Below are 26,375 nucleotides of genomic sequence, written 5' to 3' on the forward strand. Positions count from 1 at the left end.
CCACTTGAGCAGGTCAGGGGCTCAGTACATATGGTGGGGTACTCCTTTGTGAAAGATACCCCTTCTGTGTCTGCTGGGGGCGGGGCAGGGGCAGATGGTCGGGTACTCCATTGTGGAGAAAGTCTCCTCAGAACTGGCCTAGCTGCCCACTTGAGCAGGTCAGGGGCTCAGCACACAGCCAGGTGCAGGCAAGCCTAGGTAACAGGTTTGGGGCACAGGGTGCCCCTTTCTGGCCTCATTTCATCCTACCCCAAAGCCTTGCTCCTAACGCCTGGAAAGTAAGACAGTGGAGATTCCAGACACAGATTTCTATCCCCAGGATCCCTCAACCTCCTCAGCCTACTACAGCTCCAAAATAAAACCGTAAAGCAGACAGGGATGAAGATTCTGGAAGCCTAGGCCCTCCCAATCCCTATTTACTTCTGTGCAGATAGCTGAGACCACACAGACCTCAACAGAGACTCGGGAGCTGAAAATGAGTGCGAAGCCCTTTGACCCAGGACTGCCTATCCCTGACAGATGCTGCCACTGAGGCCCTATGAGGGTCCTCTAGGCCTATAGAGAGAGAACCAAAGATGGGTGAAATTGTGAGTGGCAAACAGCTGCCCAGAGGAGAGGGAGGCAGGATTCAATGGCACTTGGCGCTTTCCAAAACCTCAGGGACACTCTCCTACAAGCAACTCCAGCTCCCAGAGATGCATCTTGGCTTCTTTATCCCTTCCCTTGTCCCTCCTTTTGGTGTAAGCCAAGAAAATGCGGACACAGCTGGCTGAAGAGGGGTAGCGGCCTCACCACAAAAGGTCTACACCAGCCTCCTATACCCTGGGGGGGTCAGTTCTCTCTTCTCTCCAGGAGCACCCCCCAGAGCCAATGGTCTATCCTCAGCACCAGGGTGTCTCCAGGTAGTATGGCACCCTTCAATCTGATATTCCCTGAAAAGCAGTTCTGCATTTAACAGAGCTGAGTTTGCCAAACAGTCACCCAAGCATGACCCACCATATTTAGGTCCTTTTAACAGTATCACTTCTACTTAATATTGTGTGTGTGTGTGTGTGTGTGTGTGTGTGTGTGTGTGTGTGTGTGTGTGTTACTGTGGGCTAATTGCATATTCTACCACTGAGCTAGTCCCCCAGCCTTTTTTACTAAGTTACTCAGACTAGCCTTGAACTCATTCAATGGTCCAAAGAGCATTTGAACATGTAATCCTCCTGCTTCAGCCTCCCACACGGTTGGGATTAAATCCTGAACAATTAGATGCGGCTAACTCCCTTAATTATTTAATGAAATTTTAGTTTTTTCTTTAACGAATTCAATCTCTAAAGCTTTCAGTTCTTCCATAGATGGGTCTCACATGATAGCATCTCATTAGTTCTGGATCTGACATGTTAAAGCCACTATGCTCAATTTGTTTACCAATTGTGTGTCATATCCATCTCAAATTCCAACTTTACTGTGTATGCACTCAGAGGCAGGAGACTAGCTGTGAGCAGAGATGCTCAAACTTCATAATCTCAGGCATCCACGAGGTCCACCGAGTTACAGGCTCTATGGCTGGCACTTGGATTTTGCAACTACCCTATTATTCTAAGCCTCCTTACAAAGTTTGAACCCAATACCTAGAAACAAGCCCCAAGTGCTGCTAGTGACCACACCCAAATGCACATCCATGGGCACACAGGCACACACACCTAATACACCTAGCTCTACACGGACCAGTTTCACCTGAGCAGAAGGTAGCTCTGTTTCACCTAAGCGTGATTCTCAGGCATCTTTTGTTCCTCCTATCTCCTTCGTATCATCAAGGTATACTTTCCAATCACAAACAGATAGGCAGAAATAAGAGTCTCAGCCTTCTGAAATACAAGGCACAGGGACCTAGGTACTTGAACCTCCGTTCTTGCCAGGAACCTTCCTTTCTTACACATGGGTCACTTGCCTCCCAACCTCATCTGCACAATGTATGCACACAAAGGCTCTCTGCCAGCAGCACCAGGGCCTGGCAGTTAGCAGTCAGTCAAACAGAAACCAAGCAACAAATATTTTCAAGAACTGACTAGAAAGATGGAGTCCTGTTTTCCAGGGGCTTTCACGCCAGTGACAGAAAACCTGGTAATAAAACACATATACATAAAAAGATTTAAAGGTTCAGACATGTGATGAAGGAAATAAGAAAATTCAGAAAAGAATGATGGGGAGAGGAAATGCAGAGTGTCTGCCAGGAGGTGACATCAATTTGAGAACCATGAGCAGGAGTAGAGCACACACAAAAAACCAAGGTCAGAGGATTATGAGCAACAGGAAGATCACGTCCAAAGGCCTCGAGAAAGACATGGTTTGGCATGTTCCCAATCCAAAAAAAAAAAAAAAAAAAAAAAAAAAAAAAAAAAAAAAAAGAATAAATGAAAAGAATGGGGTGGCTGAAGCTTCTTGAACAAGGAAAATATTAGAGGGAAAATAATTTGGAGGGGGACAGTAAGGGCCTTGTAGAACAGGGTAAAGACTTTAGGGGTTTCTTTTGGGTTTTTGGTGGTGGTGGTGGTGGTGGTGGTGGTGGTGGTGGTGGTGGTGGTGGTGGTTTGGTTTGGTTTTTCGAGACAGGGTTTCTCTGTGTATCTTAGGAGCCTGTCCTGAAACTCACTTTGTAGACCAGACTGGCCTTGAACTCACAGAGTTTCACCTGCCTCTGCCTCCCGAGTACTGGAATTAAAAGCATGCGCCACCACTGCCCAGCTAAAATTTTAGGTTATAACACTAAAATGATAAGCACTTGGAGGAGGGAAGGAGGAGACAATAGCTTCTTCATCAATACATGGAAAGTTGGTATACTGAGAAAGGAGGTGGGAGAAAGGGGCTAAAGCAGAGAGGGCAGGCCAGAGAGGTGAAGGCTTGGGCAGGCATCATTGTAGCCTATTTTTATTTGGCACATTAAGTGGAGAATAGCATAGCAGGATTGGCTGGATTTTGAGTGGAAGGAGAGAGAACTCCAGAAGACTAGAGTTTCATCTGTCAGGTAGATGGTGCTGACTGACAGAGAATTGACAGTGAATACTAGGGAGGAAAGAGAAGACTAGAATTATTTGGGTATTTTTAGGATGAAACTTGGTTGGTATGAGAGAATTCATAAGTAGCCAAATGGAGATGGTGACAAGACAGAGAATCAGAGAGCCATCTGGGCTAGAGACACCAAGCCATGTCATAGCTCACATGAGTGGCCACCAGCTCAACAAGACTGCCTAGGCTGAGCTTGAGAATAGAGATGAAGAGGTCCCGGGATGGGCCAGAACTATGGGTGCCAGTGTGTAGTACAGACTGAGAAGCAATGGAACTTGAGTTGGAGGAAATCACGAGAATCTGGTGTCATGAAGTCAAGAGTTTCGTGAAAGGAAAGGAGAGTCAACAGACTGCAAGCAGTTAGGGTATGCTAACAATGAGAAAAGGAATAAACAAACTCTACCAAGGCATGGCGGATGACTGGAAGACAGAGGGGGGGAGGAAGGGCAGGAGAAGAGGCAGAAGTGGGGAGCCCATGCTGTGACCTATCTATCTCCTTTTGCCCTCAAGAGGCCACCCAACTGCAGCTTCAGTTTTGCAACCAGTAATCTCTGAACTCTCTTCCTGCCCTGGTCAAGGACTGCTGGGGAGGCAATAGCACTAATTAACAAACTTGCGAAGACTCCAAGTTGTCTGAAGCTCACATTCTAGAGCAGAGGAGACCAGACTCAAAGACAAACAAAAAAAAAAAATTCCTCTTGTCTCCTAGGTTCCATCCTCTGCCTCTGGTTATTGTTAAGAGTGGGTCCTCTGACCTAGCGGTGGCTTGGGAAGTAAAACCATCAAGAGATGGGCTACTGCCTAGCATACCAAGTGCACAGAGGTTATAGGAACTTCTTTGGGCTTCATTTGTCTCATGTGCAAGATGGGGCCACAGTGCTCACACTGTATGTATACAAGTGACATCCAGGGTGAGGCAGGTGATGAAGACGAAAATTCCCACTGGGTTTGGATGTAAGTCGCATGCCCCCACAAGGGCCCATGGGTGGAAATTTTGCTTGATCCCCAGCTACTGGCAGATGGCAGAACCTCTGAAGGTGGGGATTGCAGGGAGGTCTCTTCATCATTGGGTGCATGCTCCTGGAAGGCAGCACTTATGGAATGGTGGTTCTATGGAGAGGGAGCATTGTCTTTAAAGCCTGAGTTTGGCCTCACCCTCTTTTCTCAGGTCCAAGATACAACCATTTATTCTATACATGACCCCCCCATACTGTTGTGCCCTCTCAAGTCTTGATCCTTGATCCTCCCAAACACTGAAGTAAATGAGCTTTTTTTAATAGTCAGCTGTCTCTAGCGTTTCCTGATAGTATTGCAAAGTTCATTGCCAATGTCCCTTAGTAGTATATAAGCAACAAAAGCCTGCCTAAAAATAAGATTCCCCAGCTGGAAAGTGCCTCTTCCCATCTCTCCATCTCTGCAACATCCATCACACCTTGCTGACAGAAAAAGCCAGATCCATGTGCTCCTGCCTTTATACACTATGTCCATAGGAAAAAGGTCCTTCAGTCTCCACCTCCATGAACAAGAGGCAATCTCTAGAGCTTCTCTTCTCCATACAGGAAATCTGACAAAGCAGAGCCTCAGACCACTTTTCAAATCCAGCCCCCACCCCTGAAGCTCCTAATCAATCTACAGAAAATGGCACCTTATTTGCCCCCCCAAGAGATCACAGGACCATGCCATCACTCCACCTCACATTCCCCTCTGCTGTCACTCAAAGCCCAGAGAAATGAGAGGACCCGAATCTTCATCCCCCCACTACTCTTCATGCCCAGAGCACTGCCCTACCCAGACAGGCCCAGGAAGTCCGAGTCCAATCCAGTGACCCCAGCACAAAGCCACAGGTGCTCTTAAGAAGAAGCAGACATAATTAATACCAGGACAGACACTGACATATATGTACCTGTAAACATGTGTAATATAGAGATTAATTTTTGTAAAGTATATCATTGATATAAAGTTGTCAATTATCAAAAAAAAACAAAAAAACAAAAAAACAAAAAAAACAAAAAACAAAAAAAAAAAAAAAGAAGAAGCAGACATTCTGAAAGCAGGTCAGCCCACCCGAAATCAACTTGATGGAAGACAAAATGCAGTAGAAATCAACAAGAGTCAATCTAAATACTTTTGAATACCATGTTATATTTGGACAATTTTTTTAATATGGTTAATTTTTTTATATTTAAAAATTTCCATCTCCTCCCCTTCTCCTCCCCCTTCCCTCCCCTCCCCTCCACCCATACCCCTCCTTCCTCCCCCTCCAGGCCAAGGAGCCATCGGGGTTCCCTACTCTATGTTAAGACCAAGGTCCTCCCAACTGCCCCCAGGTCCAGGAAGGTGATCAACCAAGCCAAGAAGGCTCCCACAGAGCCCGTCCATGCAGAAGAATCAAAGCCCAGCGCCTTTGTCCTTGGCTTCTCAGTCAGCCTCCACCGTCGGCCACATTCAGAGAGTATATTTGGACAATTTTTAACCACAATTAAAATTTATCCTCAAATTCCTCAAAGGCCAGGTTAGTCTGGATTTTAGGGTTCTGGAAATTTAAATTTTAAGTGTTTTTCCTTGCAAAGGGACTTTTTAAGTCATATTTGAGGTCTCTATATCTTTGAAATATGCTTCTGGGACATGGGCTTTTTATATACACAACAGAAGCATATCAGTCTCAGCTCTGTGTTTATAAAAGCTGAAATTGAAGTATTTTATATTGGTAGGATTGACCTTCGGCATTTCTTCTTGTGATTAATGGATGCTGACATGAGGTCCCAATCTGTTAACTAAAACTTTGTTTACTGATTATGAAATAGACTTTTCTCACCACAGGAAACATACATCAACTTACAACCCTTAGCTTCTAAAATACACTGAATACATCTTAAAATACAGTTACCAAGCACATTTGCAAAACACTCAAAAGCCATGGAAACCATTCAACATGAATCTCTAAAATAAATTTTCCCAATAATTCAAAGCATTAAGAGCAGATAAATAAAAACATTTGTCAAAACCAGCGACTTCCTCATTTAACACACTAATCATGGAAGAAAAGGCCACTGGTCAGCTGGTGAGTCCAGGGTAGGAAGGGAGGTCCTCTCTTCTCCTTTCCACATTTCTACGCCATCTGTCTTCCTGTGAAGGTCATATCGCCAATCTCCCGCCTCCACTCCTCAGTGGGGCCGTCATCTATCAATGCCCCCATTCTTTTAAGAGTGACTCCTCCTTTGGCTAGTCATCTCTTCCTATGCCATCCTTGGGTCCTCTCCTCAACAGAAATGGTCTTTACAACATAATCTTCCTGCCTCCATGACTGTTTCTCACTCTCCTGCTGCCCGTTGCCACAGTCATGGCTCCAGCCTAGCTTTCACTAGGTCTGTACCAGCATCCCAGCCTTGGAGAAACTTCTCCCCACCTCTCCAGCTTTCTCTCGGAAATTCCAACTCCTAGCAAAATCTGTCACCCTCCCTGAGACTTCACCACTGCCCTGATCAGCCTTCTACCACCCCACCCCATCCTCAAGCATTCCTCTTACAGGCTTAACTTCCTGGCCTCCAGGCAAACACATCACCTCATCAGTCTCTCTTCTGACACACTAATCTCAAGGAAGCAAAGCCTCCTTCCATCTCCAGGCCGCCCAGCAGCTTAGTGTCACTCAGAGACACACCATCCCAAATGACCGATCTGACTTTAAATGCCTGTACTCACATCTAAAATGTCCTGTAAAAGCTACTTCACAGTTTCTCCTAACTCAGTCTCCCTGAGCTGTTTCTGAGCTCTTTGTTCTGATCTGACAACATTGTGTTTTACTATGTTCAGGGTGCTACTAGATAGATGATAGATAGATAGACAGACAGACAGACAGACAGACAGACAGACAGATAGACGATAGATAGACAGATAGATAGATAGATAGATAGATAGATAGATAGATAGACGATAGATAGATAGATAGATAGATAGATAGATAGATAGATAGATGATAGATAGAGAGAGAGATAGAGAGAGAGAGAGATGATAGATAGATGATGATAGATAGATAGATAGATAGATAGATAGATAGATAGATAGATAGATAGATAGATAGATAGAGAAAGAGAGAGAGAGATGATAGATAGATGATAGATAGAGAGAGATTGATAGATAGATACACACCAATCAGGTGATCTATAAGTAAAGAACTCCCCTCTAGAGGTTGGGAAGGCCAAGATTTCTATCAAACACTCACTTTCATCTCAAGGACAATCATGTTTTCCTGTGTTATTGTTTGTCCAAGGATTATTACCTAGTTTCCTCCTGAGAGGAATCCAACAACCTCTTCTGTCCTCCATAGGTACCTTCACACACAGGATGCAAATAAACTCATGCGAGCATACAAACAACAACTCCTAAAAATGATAAATGGAAACGCTCTTAATACGCTCCCCTTCAGAATGAAGATCCCAACCCACGGACTGGGTAGGCGAGTATAGCTTACACAAACATTCGGAGCGCAGAACTTTGCCTCATATTTTATAAGGAAAGAGCTGGACAGAATCCCTCATTTCCCTTCCCTGGCAACAACCAGTCTTTCTCACCTGCAACCCGGCTCTGCCTTCTGTTACCATGGAGGTGGAGGTGTCCTGCCAAAGGCCACCTGGCCTCTTGTGCTTGTGTGTGCCGTGTGGATCTCATCCCTCCTCGCTGCTCAAGGACATCCCTCTTGCCCCCTCACTCTCCTCTTGTGCCCTCCAAGTTCTCCCTGTCATGTTCCATTCAGCGCAGTGAACAAACACACAGCCATTACTACCTGTCCGCAAAGAGAACAAAGCCTCCCTTCGGCCCACCAGTCCCTTTTACCTGTTGCTCTTCATAATGAAGCCTGAGGGGGTGATGCTCCCAAATCTATCAACCCACCTCACTCTCCCTATGGGTTCAGGAAGAGTTTGGGGTAGCCCCATGTGGACAAGGGATGTGGGTAGTCAGTCATGTCTCCAAGTTTCTCTTGTTTGACTGTGGCTATATACCTGGCATCCGTTTACTTTCATTTCTAAAAGCTGGTACCCACCCAGTCTCCCACTCCCAACTGGCTCTCCTCCACTGTAGCCCTCATCTTAGCCCTCTGTTTTTTAGATCCTAGTCTCTCTCTCTCTCTCTCGCTCTCTCGCTCTCTCTCTCTCTCTCTGCCTCTCTCTGTGTGTCTGTCTCTCTCTCCCTCCCTCCCTCCTCTCCCTCTCTCCCTCTCCCCCCCCCTCTCTCTCCCTCTCCCTCTCTCCTTCTGCTTCCTCAGCTTCAACACACTAGTATCTGTCTATAGACTGCCCCTGACTTTGGCATTTCCCGGTGAAGGTCTAACTGACATCTCAATCCTAACATAGACTAAACGGAATTCTTGATTCCTGCCCCTCCACTCCAGTCTGTCCCTCCCCCTAATCCTTACCATCACAATAAAGGGCAGCATCACTGTTGAACAAGCCAGAAATGTGACTGAGCCACAATTACAGTTCCACACACCTACACAATCTATCCCAAGCCCATCCGTTAGCTCCATGCTCCTCTGGCTATCTGTCTCTTACCTGAACTTCAGCGGTAACATCTTAACTGGTGCCACTCTTGCCCATGCCCCTGCCTCCTCCTCACCATCCATTCTCCCTGGAATAAGAGTAGTTTTCAAATGCATATGTGGTACTGTGCTGCTCAATCATCTAAAATCTTCCCAGTGATTCCCCGCCACTTCTCAGCTAAAAACCCAACTCCCAACCACTTGATCTGCATCTATTAAAGATGACTCCACTTACCTCAGCATTTGCCTCCCATAACGCTACCCTCTGCCTCACTCAGGGGTGTAGCCACATAGACTCTTGCAGATCCCACCTCCACACATGGGTTGCCCACTGGGGTCTTCCCATACCTGTTTTAAACCTGCCATTCTCCCCCATACTAGGCTCTTCTTGTGAGTCATACCTAGGTATTCATATGGCTTCACCCAGCATCTTATTTTCGTGTTGGCTTAGCGATTGTCACAGTTATATCTTTCCTGTTCATTTGCTCCTTGGCCTGCCTCTGGTTTTCCCTCTCTGTGGCACCTTAGCTCCATAAGAACAGGGAGCCTTTGGTTCAAGTTATTAGTGTACCCTCTATACCTAGACAAGGGCATGGAACGTCAGGGATTTCTGGGAATATTTGGGAACAAATGCCTCTTAGGAGAGGACTCATGGAAACAGCCTCCAGGTGAGGATGTCCCAAATTATATACACACTTAAACCTAGTTCTTCTGTAGGCCAGACCAAAATGCCTTCCTCTTTTCTAAAGATCCTCAGTCTTCATTCCTAAACCATGTTCTCAGAACTTTCCAGAAAGACAAGAAAGGGAGCTAGAAGAGTGGCTGCTCCCTATGGGGCAACAGTTTATAGAGTCTCTTCTGACCTGGAGAGAGCCATATCTCCAACCTCTACCTTTCTACCTCCCTGACTCTGCCCCTTCCTCTCCTTCCCATTCTTTCTGCAGGCAGAAAGCTGTTGTCCCAAACTCCTACACACACCACTAACACACACTGACATGCCATGTTAACACACCCAACACCCATGCACATCACCACACCAACACATTAAACACAATTATACTAGCCATGTAAAACCACACAAATGACCCAATATGTTAATCCACAACTGTACAACTACACACATTAAATACACACAACACTCCTTACACTTACTCTCACACAACCTACACTCCACACACACATACACACATGCTAGCAATCATTACACTCACACCATCCCATATATACATTAAACATATACACAAGGCACCCCATGTACCACACCTACATACTAACTTACACAGCTACATATATATATATATATATATATATATATATATATCAAACACACACATAAAGTATCCCATAAACACATATCACCACAGAGCCATGTCACCACACACATACATAATAAACACACATACAAACCACCCCATAAACACCTAACACCACACATTCATACATACTCACATATAACTATTCATACTTATACATACACACCCAAAAGGTACATTGGGTATATATATGTGTGTGTGTGTGTGTGTGTGTGTGTGTATACATATATATACACATATGAAGGCTAGCACATATACAAGACACACAAGCACACTCACATATACACACAGCATGAATCAACATACATTGGTTCACATATACTACCTCATGCATGTATACATATACACACATATATACACATATAGGCCACATATACTTACAAGCTCTGTTCTCACTCCACAGTGGCCTCTTACTGTGGTTCTTTCTCTGTGATCCCCACATGCACAGGATCATATGGATGGATGGATGGATGGATGGATGGATGGATGGATGGATGGATGGAGGACTAGGAAGGTGGGAACTCACAGCACTCATGCCTGCCTTCCATAGACTGGAGTAGGTGCAGTCAATGGCTAAATCAGGCCCCACTGTTGTGCAGAATTCCAAGAGAGCCAGCCCAGGAGTTGATGACAACAGAAAGTGTCCAGCCAAGAGCCACTTCACATGCCAGCTACCAGCAGAACCCCAAAGAAGCAAGCTGGTGACTGCCTACATGATGAAAAATATCAAAAAGAAAATGCCCTCGCCTCCAAAAAGGCTTGCCCAAGCTACAGTACCTGAAGTTCTACCACTAAAAAGTGTTTCTTTAGGTTACATTTTTTCTCTAATGGTTCATTTTTCCCCGAAGTGTCTTCCTTGAACACAAAGGCAAGTAGAGATGAAGTCACCAACACCCTGATCACACCTCAGCTCCAGCAAATCCTTCTACCCCCTGACAGGAGCCTGAAGCTCCCTGGCTTTTACAGGGACAAGAAGAGAGGTACACAGATCTCTACAGCTCCAATAGTCATAGGTAAGGACTCTGGTTCACCCTCTGCTGGTCCAAGCTACCCAATAGCATGACTACAGCCATGGGTCACTTGCCCCCACCACACGAACTGATGGTCCCCTCTCTCCCCGCCCCTCTCACTGGCTAGCAGGGTTCTCCACAAAGGGGGGGGGGGTGAGAAGAGTGGCAGAACTACAGCTAAAGCCCAGTTTTCATTGACACCCAGAGTCTCTGACAGCTGTTAGAAGACGGATGTGATTTTGAAATTTAAATAACACACTTCTGCATTCGGCTCAGGGAGACAACCTGGGGATAAGCAGTTTATCGCAAGAGCCACCATGAAGCCAATGGGGGGGCTGTGCTCCTCCAAATCCTCCAGCCCACTCACCTGCTTACATCTTCTATTCCATAGCTGTCTCACGGGAGTCTCTAGATCACACCGCCTGACTGCTGGACAATAAGGCAAAGACTGAACCTCCCTTCACTCTGCAGAGCCCAGGCTGTAAGGCCCATCCATACTAGGGAGCTAGAAGAGGCTCAGAACCCTTGAGGTCCTCTCATCGCAAACTGACCCAGGCTTTCCAGCCATAATGCTGTCAACAATATCAGCGCTAGAGAGCTAGACCCATCAGTAAAGATCTCACTCTTTGATCATGAGGACCTGAGTTCAAACCACAGAGCGGTTGTGAAAAAGCCAGGAGCAGCTGTGCACACTTGTAATCCTGGTGCACACCTGTAATCCCACTGCACACTTGTAATCCCAGTGCGAGAGGAGGCAAAGGCAGGAAGATCCCTGGCACATGGGCCACACAGCCTAACTGCTCAGCCAGCTCCAGGACAGGGAAAGACCCTCTCTCAAAAGTAAGGTCACCGTGCCTGTGGGAAAACACCTGAGGTTGACCGTTGGCCTCTATACACAGGTATACACAAGGGCATGTACACGTGAACATCATACACACACACACATACTTACACATATATGAACACACACACATACATACAAAGAAAACAGAACTGCCATTCCCAGGTGCCACATCTCATCTTCCAAGACTTTCCTGATATCCCCAGGCACTGCTCATTGCTGCCTCCCCTAAAATCTTGGGTAAGCATTTGATCTGAACCACGTGGACAGTAAGTCACCTACTGAGGCACCTTGGTCAAGTGTCTGCGTGTCCCCCTTTACTATTAGGACATGGGTCCTTGTACAAAAGTGGACAGCATATGTCTCCAGCATACACTTTTTATGGACTGAATAAAACGGTATTCATATCATGGCCCACCTTGACCTCATCTTCTCTGTGAACATTTCTTGCACCCCTCAAGGCATCCCTCATCTCTGCACCTCACAATAAGACCCAGAACACACGGAACACGCAGTTGCTTGGAAACCTCAGTTACCTTCACTTAGGCAGGCCTAACCCTCCTACTGAGTCAGTCTTTCCCTCCAGTCCCTGGACCGTTATCCCAGTGGTCACCATCCAGGATGCTCCTGTGTGCCACACGCCACATGAGGAGCTGTCCTTCTGTCATCACCAGACACAGGTCAGCTGACCTACTCTAGTTCAGGAGAGCCAAGTGGCCCAGAGGTCACACAGCTAGTAGAGCAAGGCCACAATTCGACACTAAAACTAACCGACCTCGAAGTCCACATCATCCTTCACACGGGGGCTCTCGGGGGACGTGTATAGGTAGGTGTAAAGCACAGGGGTAGGTCCCCAGGAGGGATGGAGAAGAATGCAGACACAGGACACAGAAATGTGTACACCACAGTTATACACATGCTTAAACCCTAAGAATGATGGAGCACCACTCCATGAAACCGAGACCACAGTGGTGTCCCCTCTCAGAAGCCACCTGTGAGGTTGCTTTGACATGACTTCTCTCTTATCCTGAAACACCCAAAAGAAAACAACTGGAGCCACCAGCAAGAATGTCCCTGCCCCTCTCTGTGATCCATCCAAGCTGGACCTTCAGTTCGGGTAGACATAGCCAGCCTTCTACCCTCAAGCCTCAGAAAGCTCCTGAGCTCAGGTCTCTCACCAGCCACTGTCTGTTCTACCCAGTCATGGGAAGACTATCGTTGTGTAAGACTTTGACTGAGCCTTCAGAGTGCCACTGACCTCTAAAATAATCACCTCCATTCCAGCCCCCACCAAGCTCTATTCTGCTGTCTGAGGTTTGTCAAGCAAGCAAGAGGAACACATTTCTCAAATGCTATCATCTGACCTTGGAGAAGTTACTGTGTGAGCATTTCTAAATAGCTAACATATTCCCATGTAACACGCCGGGCAAAGTGCTTGCCTACCTTATCTCCCTTGGTCTTTGCAGAACTCTTAGAAGACAGGTGTGTCTGCTGGCCCATACACATTTCTAAGGACACGCTAGGCAGAGCTCAAAGTGGAACTTGGACCACTAGTCTATGTCTGCCCCTTCTCTCTGAACCTGTTTTCTTTACTGTTGGGTATTTAGGTTCCTTCCAACTACAGAAAAACAAAGTGGGGAGCTGATTTACAAATACGCTTCTAACATATGTCTCAAGCGATACCCGGATGGGACATAGAGACCCTGGAGACTCCCTCAGGGATCTCAGCCAGAAAGCAGAGTCAGAGCCTAATGACATAGTACCATCGACCCATCACTTCTCTGTGTCCCTTAGACATGGCCCCATAGCTGTCAAAGACACCCTTGCTGGCCCAAACCAGTACTCTGTGCTCACTGATGCCCAGCCAAGTCCTTCGCTCTCCATTGGGCCCACGGCCCTGCTAGCTGCAGGTCATCTACCACAACATTTTCAGAGAAACTCTCCACCTAAAAGCTCTCACTTTCCTCTCTTTTTTCCGCCCTCACCTGCCCCTGGAAGCCTGGGACAAGACTTGCTCAATTTCAGCACCTTGACCCCTGCATCCATCTAGACAACCTCTTACCACCATTGCCCAGAGCCACCTGAGAGAAGATCACCAACTAGCAAGCCCAGTTTGGTCTCCATGTGCAGAAGTGACATTACCCGACCCATTTTCACTAAAGTCTCTCCAGCACCCCTGAAGGCATACAGCATACACCCAGTTTGCAGATGTAGCCACCCCAGTGCAAAGAGGCCATAGTGAGGTCCAAGAATGCATGGTCCATGATGATCTTCATGCTAAAAGTCCTCCCAAAGCCCACGTGTTGAGTCTCCAGTTGGTGAGGATGCACAGAACTAATAGGACCTTCAGAAAATGGGGTCTAGAGGGAGGAAGTTAGGCCATAGTGCATGCCCAGGGAGTGGATATTAGGACTGTGGATTTTCAGCTTCCATCTTCCACACTCTTCCACCACAGTGGACTGCTTACCACGGGTCCAAAGCAACGTGGCCAAGCAGCCATGGGCTGAAACCACGACCCCAAATAAACTTTCCCTCCTTCTAAATTGTTTATTTCAGGCATTCTGTCACATTCTGTCACAATGATAGAAAGCTGACTAACATATTCAGCAGCAGAGACTGGATTTGTTCCCAGGACTGTTAGCCCATGTTTTTCCCCTATACCGGTTGCCTCTTCAAATGCCCTGGTTTATGTTTTCAAGGACAGTTTGAATTCAAAAAAACAAAAAGAACAAGGCCGACTTCTCCATGAAATTTTTCTTTCTTCTCATGTTAAAGTAAAGGCTTCTAACACTCCCGTTGCTATGGGTCAGTCACGGCCACACCGCTGATTCATCATTGAACCCAGGGCCTGCCAAGGAAGCCCATGAAGAAGGAAGGGGGAGATGAGGCTATGCCTTCCCCGGGGCATCTGGCAAGCAGAGGGTGTTGTAAAATTCTGGCAGCCTTTCTTGACAACTGAATCCCAGAAGGACTTTCCAAGAACTCCAGCAGAGATGAAGGGCTCACGCTCCAGGATCTCTGTAACAAACAGCCTCAAACCTCAGAGTGGAAATGGTAAAACACAAAGGCAAGTGGAGCCCTAAGATCCAACAGCCTCCCTCTTTCCACAGGGACCCAGCTAGTGGCAGTGAACTAAGAGGAGGTCGCCCAGACCTGGCACTCCCCAGCAGAGACATCACAGAGAAACGGTAAAAGGGCTACACACAGCCGAGCAAGGGACATACAGACGTAAGGAGACACTGCTATCAACTACATGTCATCCTCCAGGGTAGCACCCACTAAGGCCCAGTGCTCTGGTACAGAATTTCAGGTCTCTCTGCCCAAAGACTCACCAGCCCATGGAGAGCCAGGCAGAGAATTATGGCAACCTAAGGTCCAAGCTCATTTGTATTGCCTACTGATGTACCACTTCTTGTATACATTTGTGGGACAAAAGATGAAGGAGTTCAAACTCAAGTCTTCATCCATCAAGTCTAGAGCTGGAAGGACAGGTGCCCAAGCCCCTTGTGGGATTTGGGGCACACACCACCCATGAGTCTGGCCTCCTGATTCTGGTTCCCACCTTCTTTCTCCTGACTCCCCACAATAGCTTCCTTGGTTTCCTAGCGCAGGGCCCAGGCCAGGGCCTCTCCTCTCCAGATGCCCCTCCAGAGAGTGTTGCTCCCTGGCCCAATTTCAGGGCTGGTCTGGGTGAAACTCTCTAGCAGAAAATCTTTATGCAACAGACACTTGACACTCTGCAAGACAAGGGTGTTGAATAGACAGACGAGGAGACCATTGCATGAGCAGCTCAGAGTCAGCATCTTGCTACCTGCTACTCAGTGATAACTGGGCCAGACATGATGGCTCTGGAACTCCATGTTCTAGTCCACTGCCCACAAAAGAGTCACCAGGACCATGTGCTGGTTACTTTTCTTGTCATTGTGGCCAAATACCTGACAGAAATCACTCAAAGGAAGACAAGTTTATTCTGGCTTAGTTTGAGAGGACACAATTCATCATGGCAGGACATTATAGGGGCTGGAGTAGGTTGGTCTATGAAAATGGAAGCTTGAAGTAACAGGTTTCATAGAGTATGGGTCAGGAGTCTGGTGGCTCAGGCCAGAAGCAGGGCTAAATTATAAGAAGGCCAACCTAGAGAGAGTGACTTTCCTCCACCGGCCATGCTATCTACAAGGCTCTGCAACCTCCCCAAATAAAACACCACCAGACTTCAAACACATTAGCCTACGGAGGACACGACACACCCAAACTATAATGGAGCACCATAGCATCCAATGCCTGGCTCTTAGGGAGGGCATTGGACTGGAAGACAGTTCCGGAGCTATACCTGGCCCAAGTTATCAGGGTCAGCAGGTAGCAGCAGGTAGCAGATGCTGGCTCTGTGAGCTGCACATCCAGTGATTTCCTCACTTGTCAACCCCTCCTTCCCACAGAGTGTTAAAGTGTCTATTACATAAAGATTTCCTGCTGGAAAGATACTCAAGGATTGAATCCAGGAAGCAGTCGGAGCCGGGGTTAAGGTGAGGACCTTGGGCCTCCAGCACTCACAGAGCAAACCCAAAAGCACCTGTCTCCACGAAAGTCATCAGATGGCATCTGGTCAAGGAGTAGCGGGCACATTGGGTGCATTTAGACTTCCAATATGTCCCCACCCCCAGCAGACTATGCCAGCGTGCCATCATCCTGCCTGTGGGCATCAGAGCACAATCTCAGAAAGACAGATTCATAGAGGAGTTATACTCCAATCTAATCAGAAACCATGAGACTCAGAACGTCAGTTGGAAGGGGTTTTAGTCAGTCAGTCATATAACCCAGCCACATAGGATGGCCAAAACTCATAAGATAGTTAGCACAATAACTACAGCAGACCCAGAAGGAAGCTGGCTCTAAGCACAAAGCTACTGTTGGGTAGGACTCTACTAGGGAGTCTGTAAATAGTAGAAGCCAAAGGCAGAGTGTTGTAATTGGCCAGCTTTGAGATCGCCACCTATCTACTTCTACCATCCCCAATCACCACCAGGACCCAAGACCATGTCCAGATGACCGCTCTCTGGCTACTATAGTTTGAGTACTTGTTTGTTTTGTTGTATTGAGATGGAGTCTTATTCTAGGATATCCTCAAACTGACTAAATCAGGCTAACCTCAAACTAGCAATTCTCCTGCTTCTGTCTCCTGAGTGTTAGTATTAAAGGCATGTACCATTCTGCCCTAACTCTATAGTTTTAACCTAAATGGCCCCAAATGCTCATCTATGAAGGACTTGGGCACCAGGTTGGCACTATGAGAGGGAGTCAAAACTTTAAGAGGTGGGACCTAGTGGGGGTCTTTAGATTACTAAAGGGACTATGGAGTCCTGATCTCTTTCCCTTCTTCTGTTTCATTCCCCAGATACGAAGTGAAAAGTTTGGCTCTACACCACAGGCATTACAAGATACTGCCATGGGTGCCCAGCAGTGAGTGAACCAATCTTGAACTAAAGCCTCAGACCCTGGGAGTCAGAGTGAGCCTTTCTTCTGTAAGCTGATGACATTGAGTGTTTTGTATAGTACTAGAAGCCAACTAACACACTGGCCGATAGCTCCCTTCTTGTAAGAGTCCAGGATCTCTCCCACCAGGAACACATATCCCAACCCCCAACCAACGTCATCTTAAGTAGGCATATTCTGTCGAAAGGAAGGTATCTTGTCAAATTTGCAATCTGGTCTTCCAAGTGCATGAAAATAAACAGACATTCCAGCAGCCATCCAAAACTGATGGCCATCCAAAACTCAACCCTATGACACAAACTTTACTTCTTGGTACTTAATTTCTCTATCTGAAGGAATTACTCTTCCCTCCTTCGAGGGATGATAATAACAAAACATATTTGACAAGCATTCTCCTAGAGACTAGGAAGGCTTTTGGCTCACACTTTGAAACTGTGCTTCTTAACAAGCCCCACAGGGGACACTTGGCAGTGTCTAAAGACATTGGTGCTTTTCACACCTTGGGAATGTGTAAGTGCATCTAGAGACAACTCTGGGGACAACGCTTAACATTTTACGATGCAAAAAAAAAATGCTGACAAAGCCAAGGTGTCCCCATCGCTGCTATTAAGAACCAGGATTCAGAACAATAGGAGTCTTAGACCGTTCCAAAGCCTGGGGCCCAGATCCCTGTACTCAGACTCAGAGAACAAGCTTCAGGCTGGCCACTGGAGCCTGTAAGAGCTGACCACACACACACACACACACACACACACACACACACACACTGGGGAGGGGAGATGGAGAATGCTGGGCCCCGTGCTTCCTAAATGCAGGAAGGAAGAGCAAGAAGGAAGGGTCACAAACCTCATCTAGTTTTTTTCTAATGTTTTTAATGTATATGTGTGTGCATGGGCATTTGTGCATGTACAGGTATGTGCATGTGCGTTCATCCTTGTACCAAGGCCAGAGGATAACCTTAGACATTATCCTCAAGTATCCAGTCCACCTTTTGGGGGATTGGGGTCTCTTTCTGGCCCAGAGATCACCAATTAGGCTAGGATGGCAGGTCAGTGAACCCCAGGGATCCTCCTGCCTCCACCTCTCCAGCCCTAGGGTTAAAAGTTTACACCACCATGCTCAACATTCTTACATGGGTGCTGGGAACCAAATGCAGATCTTCACACTTGCAAAGCGAGTGCTTAACAGGCTAAATCACTCCTCTACCCTCATTTCGCTCTCAAGCACACACCCAACAGGCAAAGCAAGAGCCCAGCATGGTCTTTCTCATTCCTCAAGGAATCACCCAGGAGCAGGCGATTCCTACCTCAGATGCTTCTCTGGTAGCACAAGCAGTGGAAAGAAAACCCAGAGCAGACTGGGTAGCAGTGACACTAATATAGCTGAGTACCCCTCATCTGAACGGCTAAGGACCAAGCATGTTCAGTATTTCAGATAGTCACTGGATTGGGGGTATTTGCATATCCATAAATGAGCTATCATAGAGATGGGACTCACACACAAAACTGGTTTGTTTCCTGCACACTTGAAGCACACAGCCTGAAGGGAACCTTACACAATACTTTCAGTAGCCCACTTTTTCACTTTTCCCCATCACATAAGGTCAGTTGTAGGGTTTGCCCCTGTGGTGCCACCTCAGTACTCAATGTAGTCTAAACTTTAGAGCAATGTTGGATTTGGATGTCTAGGATGAAGGAGCCTAAATCAATACCAGCAAACATGACCAGTATTTCCAGAACATACCCAAGAACCCCTCAACATGCCATGTGCTTTACAATCCACTGACCCACCACTAACCCAAACAGATAGGGGGCTTCCTCACTCACAAGTAGGGAAACGAAGGCACGAAGAGATTGGTAAACAACCTGACCAGAGAAAGTGCCAAACAGAAGACCCAGAGAAGCAGTAAACTAAACGGAGACGAGATTGGTGACAAAACATCAGAGTGGCACCAGGTTTCATATTCAAGATCTATCCGTGACCATCAAGGAGCCAGGCAAATGCTTAGCACCAGGCACTACTGAAGGAGAGAGGCCGGGTGGCTTCCTCAAAGCCAGGAGCCAAGGCTCAAAAATGGTAAGGAGCAGGCAGGGGAAAAGTGGAGTCAGCAGAAGACCAGGAAAGACACCTAAGTCCAAGAGATGAATGACCCATGCCACAGGGATGAGAGGGGAAAAAACGCACCAAGCACCAGCAAGAATCACTTACCTGAGAAGATTGAAGCAAGCCTGAAGATGTCGGAGAGACGCGAGGTCACGGGTTCATAGGGGGAAGCTTCATAGAACTCCTCACCTGGAAGAGAGGCAGGGCATGAGACACGGGCTCCTCCTCTCCTGTAGAGCCCTCCCATCAGACAGCAACTCTACCTAAGAAACTTCCACCAACACACCCGGGGCCGGCTAGGATGTGAGAGAGGCCAGCCCTTGCCAAATTGGAAAATGCTGTGCAGGCAAGTTAGGGGTGAAAGTTCAACGTGTCGAGATGAGCTATTCCTCACCAATCAGAGCAGGTGTGACTGCCTGACACGTGACTTCCCTGCAGGACTCACCCTCTTTAAAGGAGTCTAGGAGGAACAATAGCCTTTGGAAGGTCAAGTGCAAACCACGGAATCTGGAGACAGACTAAAACTTTTAGCCCAACTTCCCTGTTCCACAAGAGAAGGCTCTTGGGTAGCTGGGCAGTGTAGCCCAAGGGAGTTGAAGTCTCACACAGCTTCAAGTGGCAGACCTAGGGCTCAGGGATCTCCTAGAGACCCACACTCAAAAGTTCCCCTTTGCCTCACTTCATGTCGCCAGAAAGAGCCTAGCTAGGGAGATTAAAAGTCACCAGGTGAAGGGTCTGACAGCATATGCCTATTTTCCCAAAACCTCTCCACTACCAGTTATCCCTGTGCCTCCTCAGAGTTTCAAGGTACATCAGAGGCTTGCAGTTGAAAAGCAAATAAATGGCAGGAAATAAATGGCCCAGGATGCCCAGGAGACCCCCACCACATTATCAAGAATCCCATACCCTCTGCGGACACCTTGCGAGAAAGGAAATATCTTTGGGAGACCTGACCAGTGAGGAGAAATCAATGCAAACTCACTCAGACTGAGTGTGCGGTGATGGGGAGGGGCAGACAGGGGGTGACCCACAGCCTCACCCATTGATTTCCTATCCAGCAGGGCCTGGCGTCACCAGCAGGCACCCTTGCCTACAGAGAGCCCGGGTGAGCAGCATCTGGGAAGGATGCCCCTGGAAGAGGGAGCAGAGACTGCCCCTGTAAAAGGTTCCTTCATCTGGCCCAAGAGGCCACAGAGAACCAGAACTAGAGACCCAGCTAGCCCTGGGATGCTCCATAGCCACTGAGTGCCTTCCTCATTAGAGAAGGTACCTGCACGCTTGGGTCAAGATACCCAAAGCACACAGAAGAAGCTCATGCCCTCCCATTCAGAGCTCTAGCCTGCATTTTGCCAGGAAATGCTGTGCACCAGGCAGCACCCAGCACACACAGTGTGTGTCCCGCTAGGATCCACTCACAGCTTCATCCATTGCCTCTCATGGTGTAAGTGCCATCCATTGCATCCACTGAAGCTTAACTTACTCTCTCCCGGGAGACTCCCAGGAGTGGGGCCCCAGGCATTGCCACATATTAAAGACAAACAATGTAAGAGCTTGGGAATTGCTGTTAGGATAAAAAATAAATAAAGTTGCATTGCACTTTCTACACACCCACAGCCCCAAGCATACTTCACACACACTGACTTACTCTCTTCTTCACAGCTCTGTGAGCTGGGCACTATTGTTCCCCTACTAGTGCTGACAAGGAGTAAGGAGCACAAGAGAAGTCGCGTGCTCCAAAGTGACTTGGCTTCATTGCCTAGTAAGCTGCAGAGTCTGACTTTAGTCCCAGGGTGATGGTAGGGTACAAGGCCCTCTCATGTTATGACGCTCTCCCAAGTATCATGTGGCTTTTCAAGAGGCCCCTTGGTTAGAGCACTGTTACCGCTGCACTGTTCCCCAGCACTGCCCAACTGCCCCCTTGCCTGACTTTATGAAACACAGCCCTGGGTCTGGTTGCAGGGCAGCCCACACCATTGGCTCACCAGGGGTCCTCACTTTCTAAGCCCCCTGTCATTTAAATGGTCTGTTCCTGCAGCTGGAGCACCAGGAACTATCAAGCCTGGGCCACTGAAGCCAGACCCAGGATGCAGAGTCTGAGAACTGACACATGTGGTGGCCCTTTGCTCTTCATGGTCTAGAGATCAGGGACCCTGAATTTCAGAGTCACCTTTGGAGCAGCATTGGTGACATCACCACTGTGTCCATACATGGTTGTAATGACAGGAAAAGTAGAGACCCCCACACCCATTTCCCAGCCACAGGGTCACCCTCAGCCCAGTCAAAAGAAACCTGGATATGGTGTAAGGACCCTGGATTCAGCCACCAGCTTGCTATGTGCCCTGGACAGTCATTCTACCCCTGTGACTCAGTTTTCCCTACAAACAGGGCTAATGGGTTATAGTCCTGATTCCCTAAACTCCATGGCTACCTCTTGAGAAGCCATATGCCTGTTACACTGGTTTCCCTTCCTCCAGTGCCACCTCAGCTCCTGCTACAGGTATGGGGTCCTGGAGTTGGGTAGAAGAATCAAAGACATGAGCAAGTCACACCCACCTCAGGGTCAGAGGGAAACCAAGAATTGGAAGAAGGTCCCTTGCTCCTCCCCATCATCTCTCCTCTCTCAGTGTGTCTTGTCCTCCCAGGCCCAGCCCCAACTACTAAGTATTATTAAGGCGTAGGGAGAAGGTACCTACAGCCTCCCCCAGGGAAACAGCTCAACCTTACAATGAATTATTAACTCTCAGGCAGACCTTATCACCCACAGGGATATAACCTCCTGCTCAAAGGCCTCCTGGCTTCTCCTGACGGATCCTGAACAGTAAATCTCCAGCCCTGAGACCTAGGAGAAGAGGCGGTCTCTTAGAAAGAAGAGGCGAGTGTCCGCAGAAAGGGGCAAGCTGGGCTGCATTTCTGGAACTCTCCCATGGCAAACATAGGCTCTACAGTCTCCATGGGGCCAGCACCCTCTAAGGCCTACAGTGGTGTTAACAGGTGGTCGCTGAGTGAATGAACCCAGGAGTCCCCTCCAGACATGGACCCAGAGACAGCTATGCGCAGTGAGGTGTTCCAAACCCACAGGGGCCTTGAATATCTCACGGTATTGACAAATAAATACACACAGCATCATGCTCACCGCTGCCACAGAGACATCTCCCTCCTCCTCCTTCTGGTCACAGGCTGTCCTGCACACAGGCATACTGATGCCATAGGGAGCCACCAAGGTGATGGGACGGCTCCTACTAAGTCAGTTCTATGATTTCTCCTATTTGTTGCTCTGTAGCCCAAGCGGGCCCTCCTCTGCCAGCTGTCTTAAGACCTAAGTTCAGTTCCCTGCAGGCTCACAACTGTCTGAAGCTCCCAACTCCAGAGAATCCTACACCTCTGGCTTCTGTGGGCACCTGCACTCATGTGCTCAGAAACCACAAGCAGACACATACACACACCTGCCCATAATTAAAATAATAAAAATAAATGCTTTTCAAAAGCTCTGAACATGGAAATGAAAGGCAAAGCTATCCACTCCCAGAAGCAGGAAGCTTCATGGCGTGCAAGCCAGAGGCAGACTACTGGGTATACAGTTCCTCGTGTCATGTATGGAGAAGCACCTGTGTGTTAGGACAGCCTTGCCTTCCTGGGTGCTTCTAGCTCCAGGAATGGAGTTGCTAGGGAGAAGAGGCCACCTAAGGCCTAGGCAATCACTGTTCTTGATGGCAGTGATACAATTATTAAGTGTATGTGCTTCCTAGCCATATGTTCAGACCATATCTGAGCCATCTTGGTGACTGCTAGGGACCCCTCTCTCTTAGGACTCTACTGTTGTAGCTGGGCTCCTCCCTCCTTTCACCCTTCCCTTTTGGTACTCTGCAAGGGAACTCTTCTCTCATCTTAGGCTACTGAGCCACTTCTGTCCCTAGTCCCACCCCCTGTCCTCACTCCTAGAGGCACAAATGCACAGAGAACCTTCCCGTTGTCTTCCCGCTGCCTCTCCATCACTCCTAACTTCCTTTGGGGTTTAGACAGCCCCACCTTCTCTCACCTTTAAAAGAGAAAATAGGTCATCCCTCTGTTCTCTACACACACACACACACACAGAGAGAGAGAGAGAGAGAGAGAGAGAGAGAGAGAGAGAGAGAGAGAGAGAGAGAGAGAGAGAGAGAGAGAGAGAGAGAGACAAAATAACTTTTGGGAGAAGTTATCCACATTCATCATGTCCAATCCTCTGCCTCCACTCACTCCCTAACCAGGGCTCTGTTCCCAGAAGCCACCTAGGAGGCTTACCCAAGGGGCGGCAGGGATATCTCAAGTCTTTCTCCTGCTTGACCTGAAATGTGTGAGCTACTGAGTCTTCTGTTTCCTTGGTGGTCCTCCCAATACTCTTCCAGAACCTTCTCAAGTACCTGTGCACATCCCTTCCCCTCGTCTGCCCTTTAGAGACAGCAGGCCAGGACCTCTTTCACTGTCCTCATTCTGGGATTGCACCCCTGTCTTAGCTCCAGCTTCTAAACAAAGGCTCATGGACTCTCTCGAACCACATCCTTCCTGGAACTCCATACCTGCATGCCTACAGGGATTGACCAATGACAGGTGGGGAGCCCCAGAGCAAGACCACACCTTCTTCTACTCAAAGCCTTGATAGGCACAGGAAGCTGGGGGTCTTCCTTGGCCACTCTTTTCCTTCCCATCTCCCAGGCAGTAGTTGACAAAGCCTGTTGATTCTACCTTGTTCAGAAGCATGCACATCCATTTTCCCTTGGTTGCCCTGTCTTGTTCCTGCCATTGTCCCTGCCTGGGGTCACAGTCCCTACAACCGACTGTCTTCCCTAGAACTCCATGCCCATTCTTCTGGAGTGTCAATCTGATCACCTCCCTGGAAATCTGAATTAAAACCATTCAAGCTTCCTGTTGCCCAGCAGATCTCTTTCCTCCTAGCCCCCAGCCCTTCCAATAACGATGGAAGTAACATGGTCCAGTTACTTCCAGTTCTTCTTGAAGATTCAACTCTCAGGCCTGACCCTAACATGCTTCTCCCTCCACCTGCCCACTCTTAGTATGTCCTTCTCCTGGGTGGTGACTCCATCCCAGCCTAGAGACAGCATCTTCCCAGAAGGCTCTTTAGGTTTTTTAACAAGGGCTTAACCGCCCCTCTGAGGCATTTCTACTATGCCCTGGGCCTTTTCATAGCAACACTTATGCCTTCAAATGGCAAGTTCCCCTTTCTTACTGCACTCCATCCCAGGCAAAGGCAACGCCAGATTCCAGACTACTCCAGTAACACCAAGCAACAATGCGCTCTCAATAAATGCTTGCCGAATTAGTAAATGAACATCTGGCCAAACTGACCAATCATCCTGAAGTACGTGCAAATCTCAAGGTCCTATCTAGACTGAGGAGGATCGAGGAGGTGTCACTGGGGGAGGGACTCCCAGGTTCTGCCTTGGCAGGCTTGAGGAGAGCTTGCCTAGAGACATAGGACCTGTTGCTCATGTCCCATCCTGAGCTCCCAAGGTCTGTATAAAGTGCAGAGGGCAACCTTAGATCCAGGGACCACATAAAGAGAGCAAGTTTCTGGACTCAGCTCCAGGCAGAAGGGCATCAGAGTGGCAGGGGCTGGTACCTCCTGCTCTTTATCTGCCTGGTGCCGCTTCCCTCTCCTGGGCACAACTTCATGCTGCCCTTACTTGCATCCCATCATCCAGCTCATCCTCCATCTGTGTCAGTTCCCTTCCGCTACCGCCATTGTCCTCCTAGGAGGGGTCCTTACTTCCTCTCGATTCTAGCTTCTCTTATGGATTTGTAAAACGGGGAGCAGATCGGATCACCTTTCTACCAAGCCCTCCCTTCTGAACCCCTGGCTGTGTCCATCCTCTTCCCCACCACCACCCTTCCTTGGGGCCCAGCCCGGCTTACCCTCGGTCAGCCCTAGATGGATGCTCCAGTAGATCTGCAGACACTGCAGCTCCTTCTTCATGCCCCGCTTGCAGCGGCAGTCATACAGCGGGCTTTCCTGCAAGACCTCCAGGGCTGCCTGGCACTCCTTATTGGCCAGCATGGTATTGCGATCCCGGCCCGCCAGGCACTGCCGAAGGGTGCGGTACCTGGAGCTGCAGTTGGATTCAGCCGCACACAGCTCATTGGCCCGGACACAGTCCACTGGGGGGCGCCAGCCGTGGAGCTCAGAGCCCTGCAGGGAGGAAGGGCTGGCCAAAGAGCGGAGGGTTTCGTCTGGGTAGTGGGGAGGGAAGACAAGCATGAATGAGGGCTACCACAGTCTCTGACAACAAGGCAGGCCTAAGGCTTGAAGGAACTTCTCACCCACTTTTGTACCAAAGTACACAGAGATTAAGGTCAACTCAGACCCAACCTAGTCAGCCATGTTCCCCTACAGTCATGGTTCATCATTCATTTCCTCTGACCACAATCCTAGGCAGCAGCCTTCACTGAAAACTGCAGGCAGGCTAAGATGCCAGTAGTCCAGACAGAATGCCATGCCCTCAACAAGGAGTGGTAGGGTTTATACAGCATGACCTCACTGCATCTCCCAACGTTCAAACCTCAGCTCCATCCAAGGCCTTGGTTTGAAGGCACTAAAAGTCAGGTAGCCTTCAGAGACCATCTGAACCTTCGACAGACCCAAGAATCAAGCCTTGCCATCACATTTCAGAGCCACTCGGGTCCAAAGAAGGGAAACAACTCAAGGTCCCACCAGAGAAGCAAAGCCCTCCAGCCCTTTGTCTCATCATCCCACTGTTGCTAGGATCTTAGAAGACAGCCAGAAACAAGCCTAACCCTGTGGTCCAGGAGGCCCAGGAGAGGGAAAAGGAGACCCCCTTTAGGCCTTGCCTTTCTGTATTTGCCAACTTCATTTCAGACAGTGGCCTAACCAAGTGGCTGCATAGCCAAGTTCCACCCCAGCCTCCTGCGAACTAGAAGGCATTAGGCAAAGCACAGAAGCAAACCTGTTCTCCCTGGCGCTAGGGCCCTATCAGGACTTGCCTCTCCCACCTCCATCTCTCAACTCCTCTTGCTTCCTGTCT

The 26,375-nt window shown here is 48.2% G+C and overlaps 1 protein-coding gene across 1 annotated transcript in view; it reads right to left on the reverse strand.

Moving 5' to 3' along the window:
• Positions 1-26,375, reverse strand: part of Gfra2 (GDNF family receptor alpha 2) — a 96,308-nt gene that overhangs the window by 65,013 nt on the left and 4,920 nt on the right. Inside the window, exons 2-3 of the mRNA XM_038310239.1 lie at positions 25,249-25,563; positions 19,447-19,530 (exon numbers count right to left, since the gene is read on the reverse strand). Coding sequence (XP_038166167.1) covers positions 19,447-19,530; positions 25,249-25,563 — 399 coding nt within the window. The remainder of the gene's footprint in view (positions 1-19,446; positions 19,531-25,248; positions 25,564-26,375) is intronic.

This window comes from Arvicola amphibius, chromosome 13 (genome assembly GCF_903992535.2).
Source record: "Arvicola amphibius chromosome 13, mArvAmp1.2, whole genome shotgun sequence".
Classification (NCBI taxonomy): domain Eukaryota; kingdom Metazoa; phylum Chordata; class Mammalia; order Rodentia; family Cricetidae; genus Arvicola; species Arvicola amphibius.